At 34.1% G+C, this 16,512-nt stretch overlaps 1 protein-coding gene across 1 annotated transcript in view; it reads left to right on the plus strand.

Moving 5' to 3' along the window:
* Positions 1-323: 323 nt before the first annotated feature.
* Positions 324-16,512, plus strand: part of LOC143257329 (uncharacterized) — a 31,225-nt gene continuing 15,036 nt past the window's right edge. Inside the window, exons 1-11 of the mRNA XM_076515833.1 lie at positions 324-867; positions 4,873-5,159; positions 7,449-7,575; positions 8,655-8,869; positions 9,303-9,473; positions 10,790-11,164; positions 11,537-11,691; positions 12,600-12,981; positions 14,027-14,198; positions 14,491-14,660; positions 14,910-15,018. Coding sequence (XP_076371948.1) covers positions 854-867; positions 4,873-5,159; positions 7,449-7,575; positions 8,655-8,869; positions 9,303-9,473; positions 10,790-11,164; positions 11,537-11,691; positions 12,600-12,981; positions 14,027-14,198; positions 14,491-14,660; positions 14,910-15,018 — 2,177 coding nt within the window. The 5' untranslated portion in view covers positions 324-853. The remainder of the gene's footprint in view (positions 868-4,872; positions 5,160-7,448; positions 7,576-8,654; positions 8,870-9,302; positions 9,474-10,789; positions 11,165-11,536; positions 11,692-12,599; positions 12,982-14,026; positions 14,199-14,490; positions 14,661-14,909; positions 15,019-16,512) is intronic.

Consider the following 16,512-nt stretch of genomic DNA (forward strand, 5'->3'; position numbering starts at 1 on the left):
GTCTGCAAGCCTGTTACTTCCATGTACGCGAAAGACTACTTAACAAAAATTACACTTGTGTCTTGATGGTAAAATACAGAAAGTTAACAGTGAATAAATTTCGAAGTCGTTTGAAGAAATGATTACAATCAGATGAAAGTGAGATTTGTTATCAATGATCCAGGTTGTCGGACTGACGAAAAAAATCTAGTTTATGTCGTGATCTCCTTTACTTCTTGCTCTATATCAGGGAGCATCTTTCTTACGTATATAGGTCAACAGAGAAGCGAAACCTGCAGTAGGTCGGTCAGCTCCGTGCAGTGTTGGCCTGGAGAGGAAGTTCTTACGCTTCCTGTCAGTACACCCTCAGGCTAAGTAGAATTGATTCGTGTTTTTATAGGAGCACTCATAAGTAAGACACATAGTATCTCTGGACGAGACAGTATGAAGAAACAGGTAGCTCGTTTCCACTGAGTCTCTTACCATAAATACCTGATATAAAGCTGTTGCTTTCTGTTTGGAGATGTTGCCATACCTCCCTGTCAGCTGTTGGTGAGCGTCAGTTTGGAGCTGTTAATATAGCTACCTGTTAACTGTTGTGTTGTAGCAGTTTGAATTTGCTATACATTGTTATTTCACGCCACTTTGGAACTGATACTATAGCCATCTGTATTGGTTCACAGCAGTTTGGAGCTGTTACATCGGGCTCTTTTAACCGATTTTTATCAATTTGGAACATTCTCACAAGAGCTGACACTTAACTGTTTGGTGTTATTGCCAAAGGTTCTTACTGTAATCTGTTGATTAGTCGTGAGATTAGATTTAATCTGAATTTCGTTTGGATATCCGTGAACTTGTCATTTCCAATTACGAAATGAATCTAAAAAGGTAAGTTTCCCATTAGCAGTTTTAGATTCGACCTTAATTCGTTTGTTAAGTGAAATTCCTTGTCTTACTGGTTGCGGTTGCGCGTTTCGAGTGGATTAAACTTAGGAAGCAGAAAAGAAAAAGTTACGTTTTTAAACTGATCAGACAGGAACACGCGTCCTTGGAAACTGAACACGAAAGTTTTAAAATCATAATTACACGGAACTGAATAAAATATTCTAAAGAGATTTAGAGAAGGAAGTGAAAACAAAATATCAGCACAGAAGTTATAGAGACTGAAAACAAATTTAGGAAAAAGTTAATATGAAACAATTACACTGAACAATATGGCGACAGCAACAAACATGAAAAATGTTTAACGTTTCGGATTACACAAATGATGTCTTCGGTGAGCTATACTGAACGTGATAAAATATCAGGTAAAAATTTATAATGAGCAATCAAAACATAGAATAACAGGACAAAGTAAATTAAAAGATAAACAAATAAAGAACAGGATAATGGAAAAACAGGATATTAACAACATTATTAATTATAGCGAAGCTCTTTATTATTTAAAGGTGGGAACAAATTTATAATACATCGATTAGTACTAATATTGGATGATCCAGATGAGACGGCTTTGAAACTCGTAATCAAGGTGGGATGGTTGTTGTTTTCATTAGTGTATGAATTGTGATGAATTTGATAGTTTTTGTTGTTGGTTTTTTGTATCAATTCTGCTTGATACACACATATGTTCGCAGGTGTAACTGACGTATAGTTTAGCCAATTTAAGGTAATTACAGCCACCACAAGTGTATTTATATACGACTCTGGAACACACAGGGGTAGGAAATAGGTATTTAGATCTAAATAGATTTTGTCTTTTGAATGGTGATTTAAGTATCAATTGTAGTTGAACCAAAAGTTTTAATTATCTTTAAAATTTATGACTTCACTATAAAAACTTTGTTTATTTAAAAAACGAACAATCAGTTACAAAGTTATAACTTTTAGTTTTACAGCTGAGCCACTGGAAAGACAAATAAAGTTGTATGATTTATATGAATGTATTATCGCAGGAATTCGTGAGATATAATATTATGTAAATTCTATACGAATAGTTATTTTGTTTAAAGTTAAGATTTTATAATTTGCATCAAGATGAGATAGTATGACGCTTAAAACTATGTGATGAGTAGCCACAGATATACCAAGCCCCTCATTAAAAAAACAGAGAAATAAAGGACATCGTTTATTTCGATGTCCTTTTATATTGGAATGGAATTACAAAACTAGATAATGTACTGAGTAGTGGGAATGTCTACTAATATAGGATAAAAAACATCCATAATTATTTCGTTTATTTTATCTTTTTTCTGAACCATTCGTTATTTCGACGTCCAGAGCTAGTCTTCTACCTGCTATTTATATATATTTTGGTATATTTACATTAAAATCCAGTCACTACATTTGAAAAAAAATGGACCTTCTTCAGTATATCGGGTAGAGAGACGATCTACTCATGGTGACGAATACCGCGTATCGTGTTGCCTTAAAGTGAAAATAAGAGGCGATTAGGTTGAACATATACTCTTAGATAAACACAAAAAACAAACAAACAAAACGACATCGTAACTGAATAGATTATTTGTATTTCAACTATTCAGGTAATAACCGTAATATTTTTAAAGCTTCAGAAATATAAAAACAATTGTTTAAACTTTAAAAAATGAAAACTTTCCGTAATAATTTTTAAAAAACCTGTTTGTTATAAACAAAAATTACATTTTCATTTTCAATTATATGTTCAAAGTCAATGGTAGAGTGCTCACCCATATGTCGTTTATAGAATTAAGCATGTTTCATCACAGTTAGTTCGATTTAGGCCTAAACATATTTTATCACAGCTAATTTATTTGTTTAAAGGCTTAAGTATGTTTGATCACGCTTAATTCATTTTAGGCCTAAGCGTATTTTATCACAGTTAATATATTTGTTTATAGGCTTAAGCATATTTTATCAGTTAATTTATTTGTTTATATGCTTAAGCATGTTCGATCACAGTTCTTGTTATGTTTAAACATATTTTATTACAATTACTTTTTGTTTGTATGTAGGCTTAAGCATGTTTGTCCACACTGTCGTGTGTAGCCTTATGTTTGAACACAGGTAATAAGTGTGCATTGTATAATAATGAAATTGCAAAAGATAGAGTGAACATGTTTTTTTTTTTTTTTTACAATAATGCAAAATTCTAAATTTTCATCGTACCCAATAAATAGTTTACCCTTTAGTTCGTTCTTTTAATATTTCTTCAGTTGTTTTAAAAGTTAATTATTCTTCACAGACCAAGCTCTGATGTTTAATTCTGTTCTTATTTCATGCTTACAACGTTGTGTAACCTGCTTTTGTTTCTATTGCATAATAATTACATACTCATGACAGGAAACTACTCTCAAACCCATCGTTAAACCTAGATAGAACTCACTGAACAACTTTAAAAAACAACAACTTTACATCGACAGGTTTAAAATCTTACACGTTTCTTCACGTGTTTAAATGTGGCCCCAAAATTTCACTGATGTCTCTACATCTAACTTGTGTGTGTTGTGCTTACTTATAATGATAATAATAATAAAAAATACACCATTACTTACTTCGTTTTTGGTTTTTATCCCTGGGCACTAAAGTTATACATGAAACGAGTTTCATTTTGGACCAAAAAAAGAAACTCCAACTTCAAGATTTAGCTGCCATCTTGTTCATAGCTGAGACACTCAAACTAAATTAACACACTAACAAGCAGTACTTACTAACAGTACAATATACAATACCTGTAGTTGAGGTAATCATACTTACTGACAGTATTACACACAATACCTGTAGTTGAAATAATCATACTTACTGACAGTATTACACACAATACCTGTAATTGAGGTAATCATACTTACTAATAGTATTACACACAATACCTGTAGTTGAGGTAATCATATTTACTAACAGTATTACACACAATACCTGTAGTTGAGGTAATCATACTTACTAACATTATTACACACAATACCTGTAGTTGAGGTAATCATATTTACTAACAGTATTACACACAATACCTGTAGTTGAGGTAATCATATTTACTAACAGTATTACACACAATACCTGTAGTTGAGGTAATCATATTTACTAACAGTATTACACACAATACCTGTAGTTGAGGTAATCATACACTAACAGTATTACACACAATACCTGTAGTTGAGGTAATCATACTTACTAACAGTATTACACACAATACCTGTAGTTGAGGTAATCATATTTACTAACAGTATTACACACAATACCTGTAGTTGAGGTAATCATATTTACTAACAGTATTACACACAATACCTGTAGTTGAGGTAATCATACTTACGAACAGTATTACACACAATACCTGTAGTTGAGGTAATCATACTTACTAACAGTATTACACACAATACCTGTAGTTGAGGTAATAATACTTAATAACAGTATTACACACAATACCTGTAGTTGAGGTAATCATACTTACTAACAGTATTACACACAATACCTGTAGTTGAGGTAATCATATTTACTAACAGTATTACACACAATACCTGTAGTTGAGGTAATCATACTTACTAACAGTATTACACACAATACCTGTAGTTGAGGTAATCATACTTACTAACAATACTGTAGTTGAGGTAATCATACTTACTAACAGTATTACACACAATACCTGTAGTTGAGGTAATCATATTTACTAACAGTATTACACACAATACCTGTAGTTGAGGTAATAATACTTAATAACAGTATTACACACAATACCTGTAGTTGAGGTAATCATACTTACTAACAGTATTACACACAATACCTATAGTTGAGGTAATAATACTTAATAACAGTATAACACAAATACCTGTAGTTGAAGTAGTTCAGAAGTAGTTTTAAAGTATTCGAAAAAAGACAGAGTATATTTATTTTATATTTTGTAAATTATTTTATGAAACACTACAGGCTTGGAAGATGTTTACACATAACAACAATAGCTATTTTCGTGGAGTTTGCTGGTTTGATGTTGATAAGAGACGTTGTAGGCTTACACCATAAAGTAGAAAGGAGACATACTTCGGAGCTGCTTAATCACAGGTTCTCACAAAAATCAAGACAGTTCTCGAGATCTCGTGCAATTGGAGTTCATATGCCTCTGATAACACTGGAAGAAATGAATCGTTTTATTCAACAAGCAAGTGAAACTGTGAAAGATCGAGTTGAAAGTGTTGAAGCAAGGATTTTCCAAAACGGTCAGTTGTTTGTTGTACCATCAATTTGTTGTATTTTTTTATTATAGAATATTCAGTTATTTTCTAATTTATTATTGTTTTAAAATAGCGTGTTTCCTTACTTAAGTAAAGACTGTAGAATATTGGACGAATGTCTGTAAAGTATTGTTTGGCTGTATGTTTTTAGTATGTGTTTAAAATATAAATACCTTATGGTGTCTTACCCTCTACCTTGACGGTACAACACCCTGGTACGAGGTAAAGATTCTGTTACATAAAGAAGTAACTGAACACGAGCCGTGCTAAGGTCAGACATTTATTTCGTGAAAAAATAAAAAAAAGTTCTTTGTATTTGAAGAATGTCCTTAATCGAGTGTACACTGACGCCATACTGTTTTGGAACTTATTTTTAGATAGTATATCAACTGAAATTGAGCTCCAAAGTATTGAATAGGAAATCTTAAAATGTCCATCAGTAAAAAAATTCACGTTTCTTGATGTATCATGCGATTCTGGAAATGAGAGAGTTATGAGCATTTACTGCCAATTGAAGCGACTGAGGCCGGATAACATCCAGTCACGTGTGATCCCGTTTTGAGACGTGACGCTCACTTCACGTGAATCTTATTCGTGCGACTGTGGGTGTTGTGTTACTATGTCCATTTGCACGAAATATTTCAATCGAGAGTGTTTGTGACCAACCCTCAACAAACGACAGGTTAAACGAATTGTACAATACTCAACATTACACCAGGTTAAATGAATTGTATATCATTAAAAATGACATGAGTTCAAATGAATAGTACAACATTAAAAATAACACGGGGTCAAAATGAATAGTACAACATTAAAACTGACACGAGGTCAAATGAATTGTACAACATTGAAAATTACTCGAGGTCAAATGAATTGTACAACATTGAAAATTACTCGAGGTCAAATTAATAGTACATTGAAAATGACACGAGGTCAAATGAGTTGTTCAATATTGAACACGACATAAGGAAATGAGCTAAGGAAGTTTTAAAATTTTCATTTGATTTAATAGTTTCTTTGTTGTAGTCTTGGCTTGTTTACTCTTCATGAAAGTTATTTAAGACAACTAGAAGAAAGAAACCTCGAAACTAAAGCCCGTTTTTAAAAGTGTCGTACAAGTCACAACTACAGGTAAAATCATTGAAACATAAATCAATTTTTTTAATTGGATTAAGTTTCATTTGTTTGCTTATTCGTGACTTACATGACGTAGGAAAACTGGCTTAAGTTTCATTGTTTGTTTCTATTCGTGACTTACATGATTTAATTAAACTGGCTTAAGTTTCATTGTTTGTTTGCTGCAGTCACGGTTTACATAACTTATGAAATAAGGCTTAAGTGTCATTTTGTTTTCTGTAGTCGTGACTTACAAGACTTAGGAAAGCTGGTTTAAGTTTTATGGTTTGTTTGCTGTACCCGTGACTTACATAAATTATGAAATATGGTTTAAATATAGTCATTTGTTTCCGATAGTCGTGACTTACATGACTTACGAAAACTGACTTAAGTTTTGTTATCTGTTTACTCTGGTCGAAGCTAACATGACTCTTCAGATATCTGACTTAAGTTTCAAAGTTTGTTTTTTATAGTTTTAGACTATATTGCTCTTAGACATAAACCTATAGTTAGGTATATTGTGATATTGTATTTACAAATCAAGTATGAATGTTTTCATCTTCTCAGACTGGAGTTACTAACGAATCGTCCTCATTTCTTGAAATTTCAAATTAACCGAAAATAACTTTTTTCTTCTTTGAAATGAAGTGTGATTAAACATTAAATTGTCAAGAAAATCTTACTACACGCTGTGTTAAAATTGTCAACCGTTTTGTATTAGAGTTTTACTGACCGTCACAAACAGGTTATATTACACGAGTTGATCATCTTACTGCACGCTGTGTTAAAATTGTCAACCGTTTTGTATTAGAGTTTTACTGACCGTCACAAACAGGTTATATTACACTAGTTGATCATCTTACTACACGCTGCGTTAAACTTGTCAACCGTTTTGTATTAGAGTTTTACTGACCGTCACAAACAGGTTATATTACACTAGTTGATCATCTTACTACACGCTGTGTTAAAATTGTCAACCGTTTTGTATTAGAGTTTTACTGACCGTCACAAACAAGCTACATTACACGAATTGATCATTTTCCTTTGAGATGTTTTTCTCATCATTACGATCGTTTGTGTAATGTTCAGGTGTTATACTAAATATTGTGAATTTCGTGTTTATTTATTTTAACTTGTTTTGTTAACACTAATTCGAAGGTGCCATATTGAAGCCAGGAACACCTGCTTGGTTTGCTGCTGTTACTGCAAAAACTAAAGTTGTCGCAAAAAATATCTCCCATCATGCTTTGCTTGCCGAGGAAACTACGAGAATCGTTGCTCAAAAGTAAGCTTAACTTTGAACGAATGTATGTAACGTTTTTTTTTTATTAATATATTGATGTTCTCGCTGTTAGTAAATTATATTATGTTAGGTTCTAATATTTGATGTCGTTTCCTGAAATAATTATACCTCCAATCATCGTGGATGTTTGTGTCTTTCTCTTTGTGACATCAGAGATTAAAATAATATCATTAGTATGTTTGTGTGTTTCTCTTTGTGACATCAGAGGTTAAGATAAGATTATTAGTATGTTTGTGTGTTTCTCTTTATGACATCAGAGGTTAAGATAAGATCATTAGTATGTTTGTGTGTTTCTCTTTATGACATCAGAGGTTAAGATAAGATCATTAGTATGTTTGTGTGTTTCTCTTTGTGACATCAGAGGTTAAGATAAGATCATTAGTATGTTAGTGTGTTTCTCTTTGTGACATCAGAGGTTAAGATAAGATCATTAGTATGTTTGTGTGTTTCTCTTTGTGATGACATTAGAGGTTAAGATAAGATCATTGGTATGTTTATGTTCCTAGCTGTGACTTCAAAGGATAAAAGACAAAGTGTTCTCAGTGTTTGTTTGGGTTTGTTCCCACGTAATAAGAAGTTAAATTTTTTGTGGTACCACAGTCTTCTGGATGAAATTCCTACACAAAGTTCCATATAAATAAACGTCTTATTTATTATTAATATGTATTGTAAAAATAATTATAGTCATGAAACTTTTACTAAATATTGGCAACTTCTAGTGATAATGAAAGTTTTTTTGGGGAACATAATTCAGGTGTGAATGTTTTTCATTTCTATTTTTACAACAAAGACATTAATCAAATCTCTGATTTTGATAGCAGTGAAAATTATGATCAAACTTAGATATAAGTCACGTGGTTGTTTTAACGGTTTTGTTGATCAGATTTGGAACTTGCTTCATAATATAGTACGATCATATTTGTAGAATCACTAAAATCAGTTAGCCTTTGTATATTTAACAGGTATTTATCAGTTAGCCTTTGTATATTTAACAGGTATTTATCAGTTAGCCTTTGTATATTTAACAGGTATTTATCAGTTAGCCTTTGTATATTTAACAGGTATCGGTTGAATATGGAACAAATTCTTTACACGTTACCGATGGCTGACATCCGAGACACCGTGCTGGGTCAAACCTGTCCTTCACAATTAGACTTTCCCTGCCGACCGAGTAAATATCGTGCGTTAGATGGCTATTGTAACAACGTGAAGAACCCCTCGTGGGGAAATGCTAATATTCATTACATACGCTTCCTCCCCCCTGCATATTCTGATGGTAAGTGAAAAGATAAGCATGTGCGCTCTCAGTTGATAAATTATAAAAATATGTATATATCTTTTAAAAAGCAGCAGTTTGATGTCATTATTGCTGTGGTTAGACTATATCTAACAATGCCATCTGTTGAGAAACATCTAAAGTTCGCTTCACGAAATGAGGCAAATCTTTTGTGCGAGATCACGAGCTAGTTTTCTATAACTGCAATTTTCTGTCTAAATTTTAAGTGTTTATCTTGATGAATCTAAAACTTTGAAAGCATAAGACGCAGAATGCACGTCAAAAACTGAGTTTAGTAGATAAAAAAAGATTAGTGGTAAGTTGAAGTTTTACTGTATTTTGCAGTAAAAGATTCGTATTGAATTAAAGTTTTACTGAATTTCACAGTAAAAGAAGAGCTGTAGTGAGTTAAGGTTTATGTTTTCGTGACTAGGCATCAGCAGTCCTCGTCAGTCGGTCACTGGTGAGTTTCTTCCGAGTCCACGTGAGGTCAGTTTGGTTGTTCACAAGGATGTTGACCGCCCTCATGTCCACCTAACAACAGCGATGGCGATCTTTGGAGAACTGGTTTTCCACGATATTTCTCACACTGCACAAGCTGCAGGTAGGTTTTAAATAAGACCAAAAACAACGTTCTTCAATTCATAAAGAAAAAAAGAATTTTAGACATGAAGACAGACATATTATAAAATAAAGATATTTCGATCAGAGGTTATTGAACAATGTATATTATAGCGGATTTACTGTTATACATTTATTTTAATACCTACGTTTGTTTAGGTATTATGCATGTGGTGTATATTGTTGGATGTATATCGCACAAGTCCCGCCTCTTCTCTAAATTTGTAGAAGATTCGTGAGAGTAAGAATCAACAATATATATTTTACGAAAACGTTAGCGCATCTTCAAATATTGTTGAACGTTAGAGAATTTCGCCTCATTGTTATGAAAGCTATCTGAGAGACAGTTATAGAATATGCATTATTAGACTGGTACAGTCAGTAAATTATAAGACTTGAAAGCTATAATTGTGATAAACGCTTATTAATCAGAAAACTAGAGAAGTTGATTGGCCAAGAACGTTTTTATATTTCGAACATTACAAGCCATTTAACTTCTGTGAATTAACTTCTGATTAATTATTTCTACGAGGGCATTAAATATCTTCGTCAATAAAAGGTAAGCTTATAAGCTGCGTGAAGCCAGCCAAGCTAGCTAGCTTAAGCGAAGTGTAACAATATCAATTCAGAAATAATTCGCTCCTTGTGGACCTGGACCATGGATAAAATATTCAGTTCTAGGCTAGATAGAAGATTCAGTATAATTTGTAAGTTTGCAAAACTCCTCTATATAAACCAATATTTCTACTAACTATTTGTAAAAACCGTTATTATTAGTTGTATTGTTGTTTGTATATTAAAATATATTTGTGATAAGAAAGAAATTGTGTGTATCTCTCTTATTGGCAAATATAAATTTGATACATACTGACATTTAATTAATTCTAAATTGAAATTCAAATTTTCGGTTATTTGAAATTGTAATACGTAACGTACGTAACATAATAAATCGGTGACTTCTTGATGACAAGAAACCCACTTGAAATAAAAATGTATCTCAGAACGACTGTTATGGGTATTAACACTTTTATTGATAAGAAGAGAACAGCGTTTCCACTTTCCTAGGTCATCTTTAGGTTAACCTTAACCTGAAGATGACGTTGGAACGTTGTTCTCTCCTTATTAGTAGCTCAGAGACTTGTCCGAGATGAATTATAATACGTAATAATATATAATGAATGAAGCCGATAAAAAGAACCTAGTAAGTCCATAATGTACGACTCTTGAAGTAAAATCTCCACTAGTAATCCCCGAACCCCTGACTCTGGAAAAGTGTCTCTGATGAAAGTTTCTTGTTAGGTTTCCATGGTCACAGAATCAAGTGTTGTGGAGTCAACAGAAACAACTTCCATCCTGAATGTCTTCCAGTTTCTATTCCACACGACGATCCTGCGTTCGGTCCGAGCGGACAGCAGTGCATGGAATACACGCGGTCGTGTACCTCGCCACGACCTGGCTGTACTCTCGGACCCAGAGAGCAGACAAACCAGGTGACATCTTTCCTAGACGGTTCATCAATCTACGGATCTTCGGTGGAAGAGTCCAACCTCCTTCGAATGTCCTCTGGTGGACTCCTGAGAACCCAGAGGAACAGGTCTGGAAAGGAACTCCTTCCTCCCGAGAACCAGATCGAAGACTGTCGAACTGGCGCTGGTGTCCCATGTTTTCTGGCAGGTAATAAATAGAACTAGTTTTAGTTTTCTTTCTAGAAATAGAGTGAATTTAGGTGGCGTGGCTAAGGATATACGTTGTATGTTGTTATCTAAGATTATAGTATCAGATGAAGTGATCTCAGTACACATCTAGGTTACTAGAAGTTTACCTCATTTAAACAAATTGTTTTAATATCGATATATAGACACACGTGTAAGTTATGGTGGCCTCAACTACTTATAAAATTGTTATAATTTTGGCAATTGAAACAATGCTATTCGTTTGTCTATCTTTTTAACGACTACCGCGAGTTTCCTATCGTCTTTAGGTTTTTTTGCTGTGTTTAAACTCTACTTTGTGTTAGTCACTTAGTGTTAATATTCTCACCACCAGGGGATGTACGAGTGAACGAAAACGCAGGATTGATGGTGATGCACACGATATGGATGAGGGAGCACAATAGAATCGCACGTGCTCTTTCTGATCTCAACCCTCACTGGGGAAGCGACGAGATTTTTGAAGAAGCAAGAAAAATTGTTGGAGCGGAGGTAATGAGGCCTAGCCTAACCTATCACATGACCTTTAGAACTCTTGTTTACTAAATTTCGAAGGCACAGGAACAAACAGGATTGTTTTTGAATTTCTTTAATGATACTTGAAATAAGTGAGATAATGTTTTAAAAAATGAAATCGTGAAGTACGAAACATTCAAAACATTTCGTGCAATTTTATCAAATTTTAAAATCAGCGTAATTAAGACCTGTCATCTTAGGTAGAAAAAAAAAACTTTATCAACAACTAACAATTACATCAGCCACAATTGTTGTTGTCGGTCTGACGTAATTGTTCTAATGACGCTGTTTTTATCTCTGTTAAAACTGCTCAGATTTAAACGATTTTAATAGAATTCAGAATTTCAAATGATTAGTTTTTGAAGTGAGTAGCAAGTTTAAGATAACCTTAACCTAAACTAACCTTCAGTACAACAAGTTCTGTGAGCCTTAATCATCAAGTAATAATGAGATATATAACCTTAACCTAAATTAACCTACAGCACATCATGTTTTGTAAACCTTAACCTAAACTAACCTTCAATACAGCAAGTGTTGTGAGCCTTAACCTTTCAAATAATAATGAGATATTTAATTTTAACCTAAATTAACTTACATCACATCATGTTTTGTAAACCTTAACCTTTAACACGAGTAGTAATGAGATAGATAACCTTAGTCTAAGTTAACCTTCAGTAGAGTAAATTTTAAGATGGGCGAGTTTTCAAACTCTCTTTTAACTTGGATTGCCAATCAAATTCAATCTCCAATGTAGTCAATGACATGTTTATATGTTCCATATTATACATACTGCTTTTTACTGATACATGTTTTAACTTTAATATTATAATACTGTATCGAATATGTAAGACAAAGTTTTTCATGTTTCTTCTCTTTCTAATCAGCTTCAGCACGTGACATACAACGAATTCCTACCAAGGTTAATAGGTCCAGAGATAATGAATGTTTACGGCCTCAAGCCCCAGACCAGTGGCTACTCGAGCCAGTACGATGTTAATACAGATCCTGGAGTGTTCAATGGAGTGGCCACGGGTGTACTCGGGTTTCTCTACTCTATGATGCCTCCTGTGTTTGACTTGTACAACAGAGAATCTCGCAAGGTGGGCTCGAAGCCCATGAGTGAAACTTTCTTCAATCCAGAGGGCGTATACGACTCCAGTGGGATGACTGAAATTTTGATGGGCATGGTCACTCAGACATCACAAACTGTTGATGAATTTATTACAAGAGAAATGACAAACAGCTTATTTTTTGATCCTAGCTCGGGTAACTTACTGTTATCACAAATCTCGTTCTGAGTGGTAGAATGTTGTTGATTGGCTATCTTCCATTTGAGTGGTAGAATGTTGTTTATTGGCTATCTTCCATCTGAGTGGTAGAATGTTGTTGATTGGCTATCTTTCATCTGGATGTTAAAATGTTGTTGATTGGCTATCTTCCATCTGGGTGTTAGAATGTTGTTGAATGGCTGACTTCCGTTTGGGTGGTAGAATGTTGTTGAATGGCTGTCTTCCGTTTGGGTGGTAGAATGTTGTTGATTGGCTCTCTTTCATCTGAGTGGTAGAATGTTGTTGATTAACAGTCTTCCATCTGGGTGTTAGAATGTTGTTGATCTGGTCAGTATTTTAAGAATAGGAACACTGGCACATAGTCTTCTTAGTAGCTTTACAATTAACAAAATATACAAACATACATTAACAAAATATTACGTTATCCAAAAGGTGGAATTTTACTCTAAATTTTAATTTTTCGTAAGACAGTTGTTGGTGTTAACTGATAATAAACATTTCTAGGTGTTGGTGTTAAGTAGTAATAAACATTTTTAGTTGTTCATATTAACTGATAATAAACATTTCTTGATGTTGGTGTTAACCGATAATAAACTTTTCTAGTTGTTGATGTTAACTGATAATAAACATTTTTAGTTGTTGGTGTTAACCGATAATAAACATTTTTAGTTGTTGGTGTTAACTGATAATAAACATTTCAAGTTGTTGGTGTTAACCAGTATGAGTTAACACTGCTTTACATGCTGCTAATATCAGCTGTTTAACCATATTTACATGATCTGTTGTTTCAGATGTTCAGTCACATACAAACAAAAATTTGTTTATCTCACTTATTTAGTTACATCTATTCGATCTGTTATTGATTCAGCTATGTAGTCGCATGCTTATATTTTCTTTTCTTATTCAGTTATCTGGTTATATGTATATATATTTATATAATTTGCAAGATTAATTTTATAGTAAATGATTTACAAACTATTAATGTTTTTAAGATGGTAATTTCTTAACAAACTATATTCCAGGGGAAGGCATGGACATGGCTGCTATCATTATCCAACAAGGTCGTGATCACGGAATTCCAGGGTTCACCCAGTGGAGAAAGTTTTGTAACCTGCTGCCCCCTATCCACAGTTTCAACGATTTAATTACGATAATGTTGCCAGAGACTGTTGAGAGACTGACTCGTCTGTATAAGTAGGTTTATTTGTTTTAGATCATAAATTTTTTTCCTACTGAAGACATGTCCTCCTTTTATTTTCTCTCTATCTTTTTAGTGAAAGATTTGAGGTCTCAAGTTCGTCATGATATTACAAGTTACCAAGGAAAATGGTTTGAAATTTAATTTCTTTAGAAACTTATGAGGCGATCAGAGTGTTCGGAAAAATTGGTGGTGATGGAGACTTGTTCCTCTTTACAGGGTTTTATCCCAGAATTATTTAACGAGGGAAACAAATTATATTTCAGTATAAATACTTATTTGTTTCAGAAATGTTCAAGATATCGATCTCTTTACTGGCGGGTTGGCAGAAACACCACTAGAGGGCGCCATTATTGGTCCTACGTTCGGATGCTTACTGGGCAAACAATTTCAAGAGTTGAAAAAAGGTGACAGATTTTGGTATGAAAATCACGTACCCCCTTCATCGTTCAACAAAGGTAAATTAAGAACACTCTGATTCAGGGTTAAGATTAACACAATTAGTAATTAGGAATGAGTCGAGATTTGTGTAGTTTGTTGCATTTGGAAAAGATGCTAGGTTAAGTCGAATACAATTGGTTGTTTCTGAATAATTTGAAATGTAAGGTTCAACACCATTTGCTGAATTTGAATGAAATAGCTCCCATGACTGAATGATAAGATTTGTTTACTGTTTCTGAAACACGAAACTATTTTTTTACTTCTAGAACAACTGAAAGAAATCCGAAAAACTTCACTGGCCAGAATTTTCTGTGACAACGCTGATATCGATGTTTTCATGCAGCCGTCCACCATGTTGGTTAGCGATTCCTTCTTGTACGTAAACTGTTATAACTATGTTGGTGAGGGATTCTTTATTGTAAGTGAACCGTGGTAACAGAAGTAAAACGAAACTCTCTGTTCCAATTTTTAACACACCTCATTCATGGATAAAGTATTCCCTGTTAGTTAAATCGTAACGCAGGAAAACCGATTTATTTGTTTCATATATTTTAATCCAATCATTTTCATTTTGGATGCTCACTCACTATTCGATTTGTTTGTTTGTTTGTTTTGGAATTTCGCACAAAGCTACTCGAGGGCTATCTGTGCTAGCCGTCCCTAATTTAGCAGTGTAAGACTAGAGGGAAGGCAGCTACTCATCACCACCCACCGCCAACTCTTGGGCTACTCTTTTACCAACGAATAGTGGGATTGACCGTCACATTATAACGCCCCCACGGCTGAAAGGGCGAGCATGTTTGGCGCGACCGGGATGCGAACCCGCGATCCTCAGATTACAAGTCGCACGCCTTAACACGCTTGGCCATGCCGGGCCCCTCACTATTCGACAAAATTTATCTGCGCTAGCTGTCCCTGATTTTGAGCTCGTAGATGACATGAGGTATAACCCGACACTAATTCTTTGTACAGGTGGTTTTAACCATCAATCTTATAGCGCCAAGTTAAAAAGTGCAATTTTAAACGAACGGAATACGAACCGTGGACTTTAAGATGTGTAACTCAGCACGTCTATCTCCTAGGGAAGCTCAGTCAAGTAAACCTTCAAACAGTGAAACTGACATATCAACAAAATCGGAATTGATCTAAGTATTCTCTGATTGGTTGAGAGGGATGGGGTTCCCCGTGTCTCGTGGAAAATGAGTGGCTTCATCCATACGATTTGATCAGTTCTAAATACTGAACGAAGTATAAAGTAACAAACGGCGTGCTTGGACTGAGAATCTGAGGTTCGTGACTTACTGCCACAGAAACATGCCTGGGAGTTATAAGAGTGAAAATCAGATTCCATAAATCAACGCCATCAGTAGTTAGCGATGTGTGCTGCAAAGAAGCTGTCCTTTCTGAGTCTTCTGTCTGCTTAACATTAGAAATGCGTAGCTAGGCCTTTTGTAGCTTTACACTGACCGTTGTAAGACGAACAAACAATATAGCTTTACACTGACCATTGTAAGACGAACAAACAATATAGATCTCCACTGACCGTTGTAAGTCGAACAAACAATATAGCTTTACACTGGCCATTGTTAGACAAACAAACAATATAGCTTTACACTGACCTTTGTAAGACGAACAAACAATATAGCTTTACACTGGCCATTGTTAGACAAACAAACAATATAGCTTTACACTAACCATTGTAAGACAAACAAACAATATAGTTTTACACTGACCATTGTAAGATTATCTAACAATGTAACGTTACACAGACCATTGTAAGACGAACAAACAATGAAACTTTACACTGACCTTTGTAAGACGAGCAAACATGAGATTATTTAATACATGCGGCAGTGAATAATATTAAAA

This window comes from Tachypleus tridentatus, chromosome 7 (assembly GCF_004210375.1).
Source record: "Tachypleus tridentatus isolate NWPU-2018 chromosome 7, ASM421037v1, whole genome shotgun sequence".
Classification (NCBI taxonomy): Eukaryota; Metazoa; Arthropoda; class Merostomata; order Xiphosura; family Limulidae; genus Tachypleus; species Tachypleus tridentatus.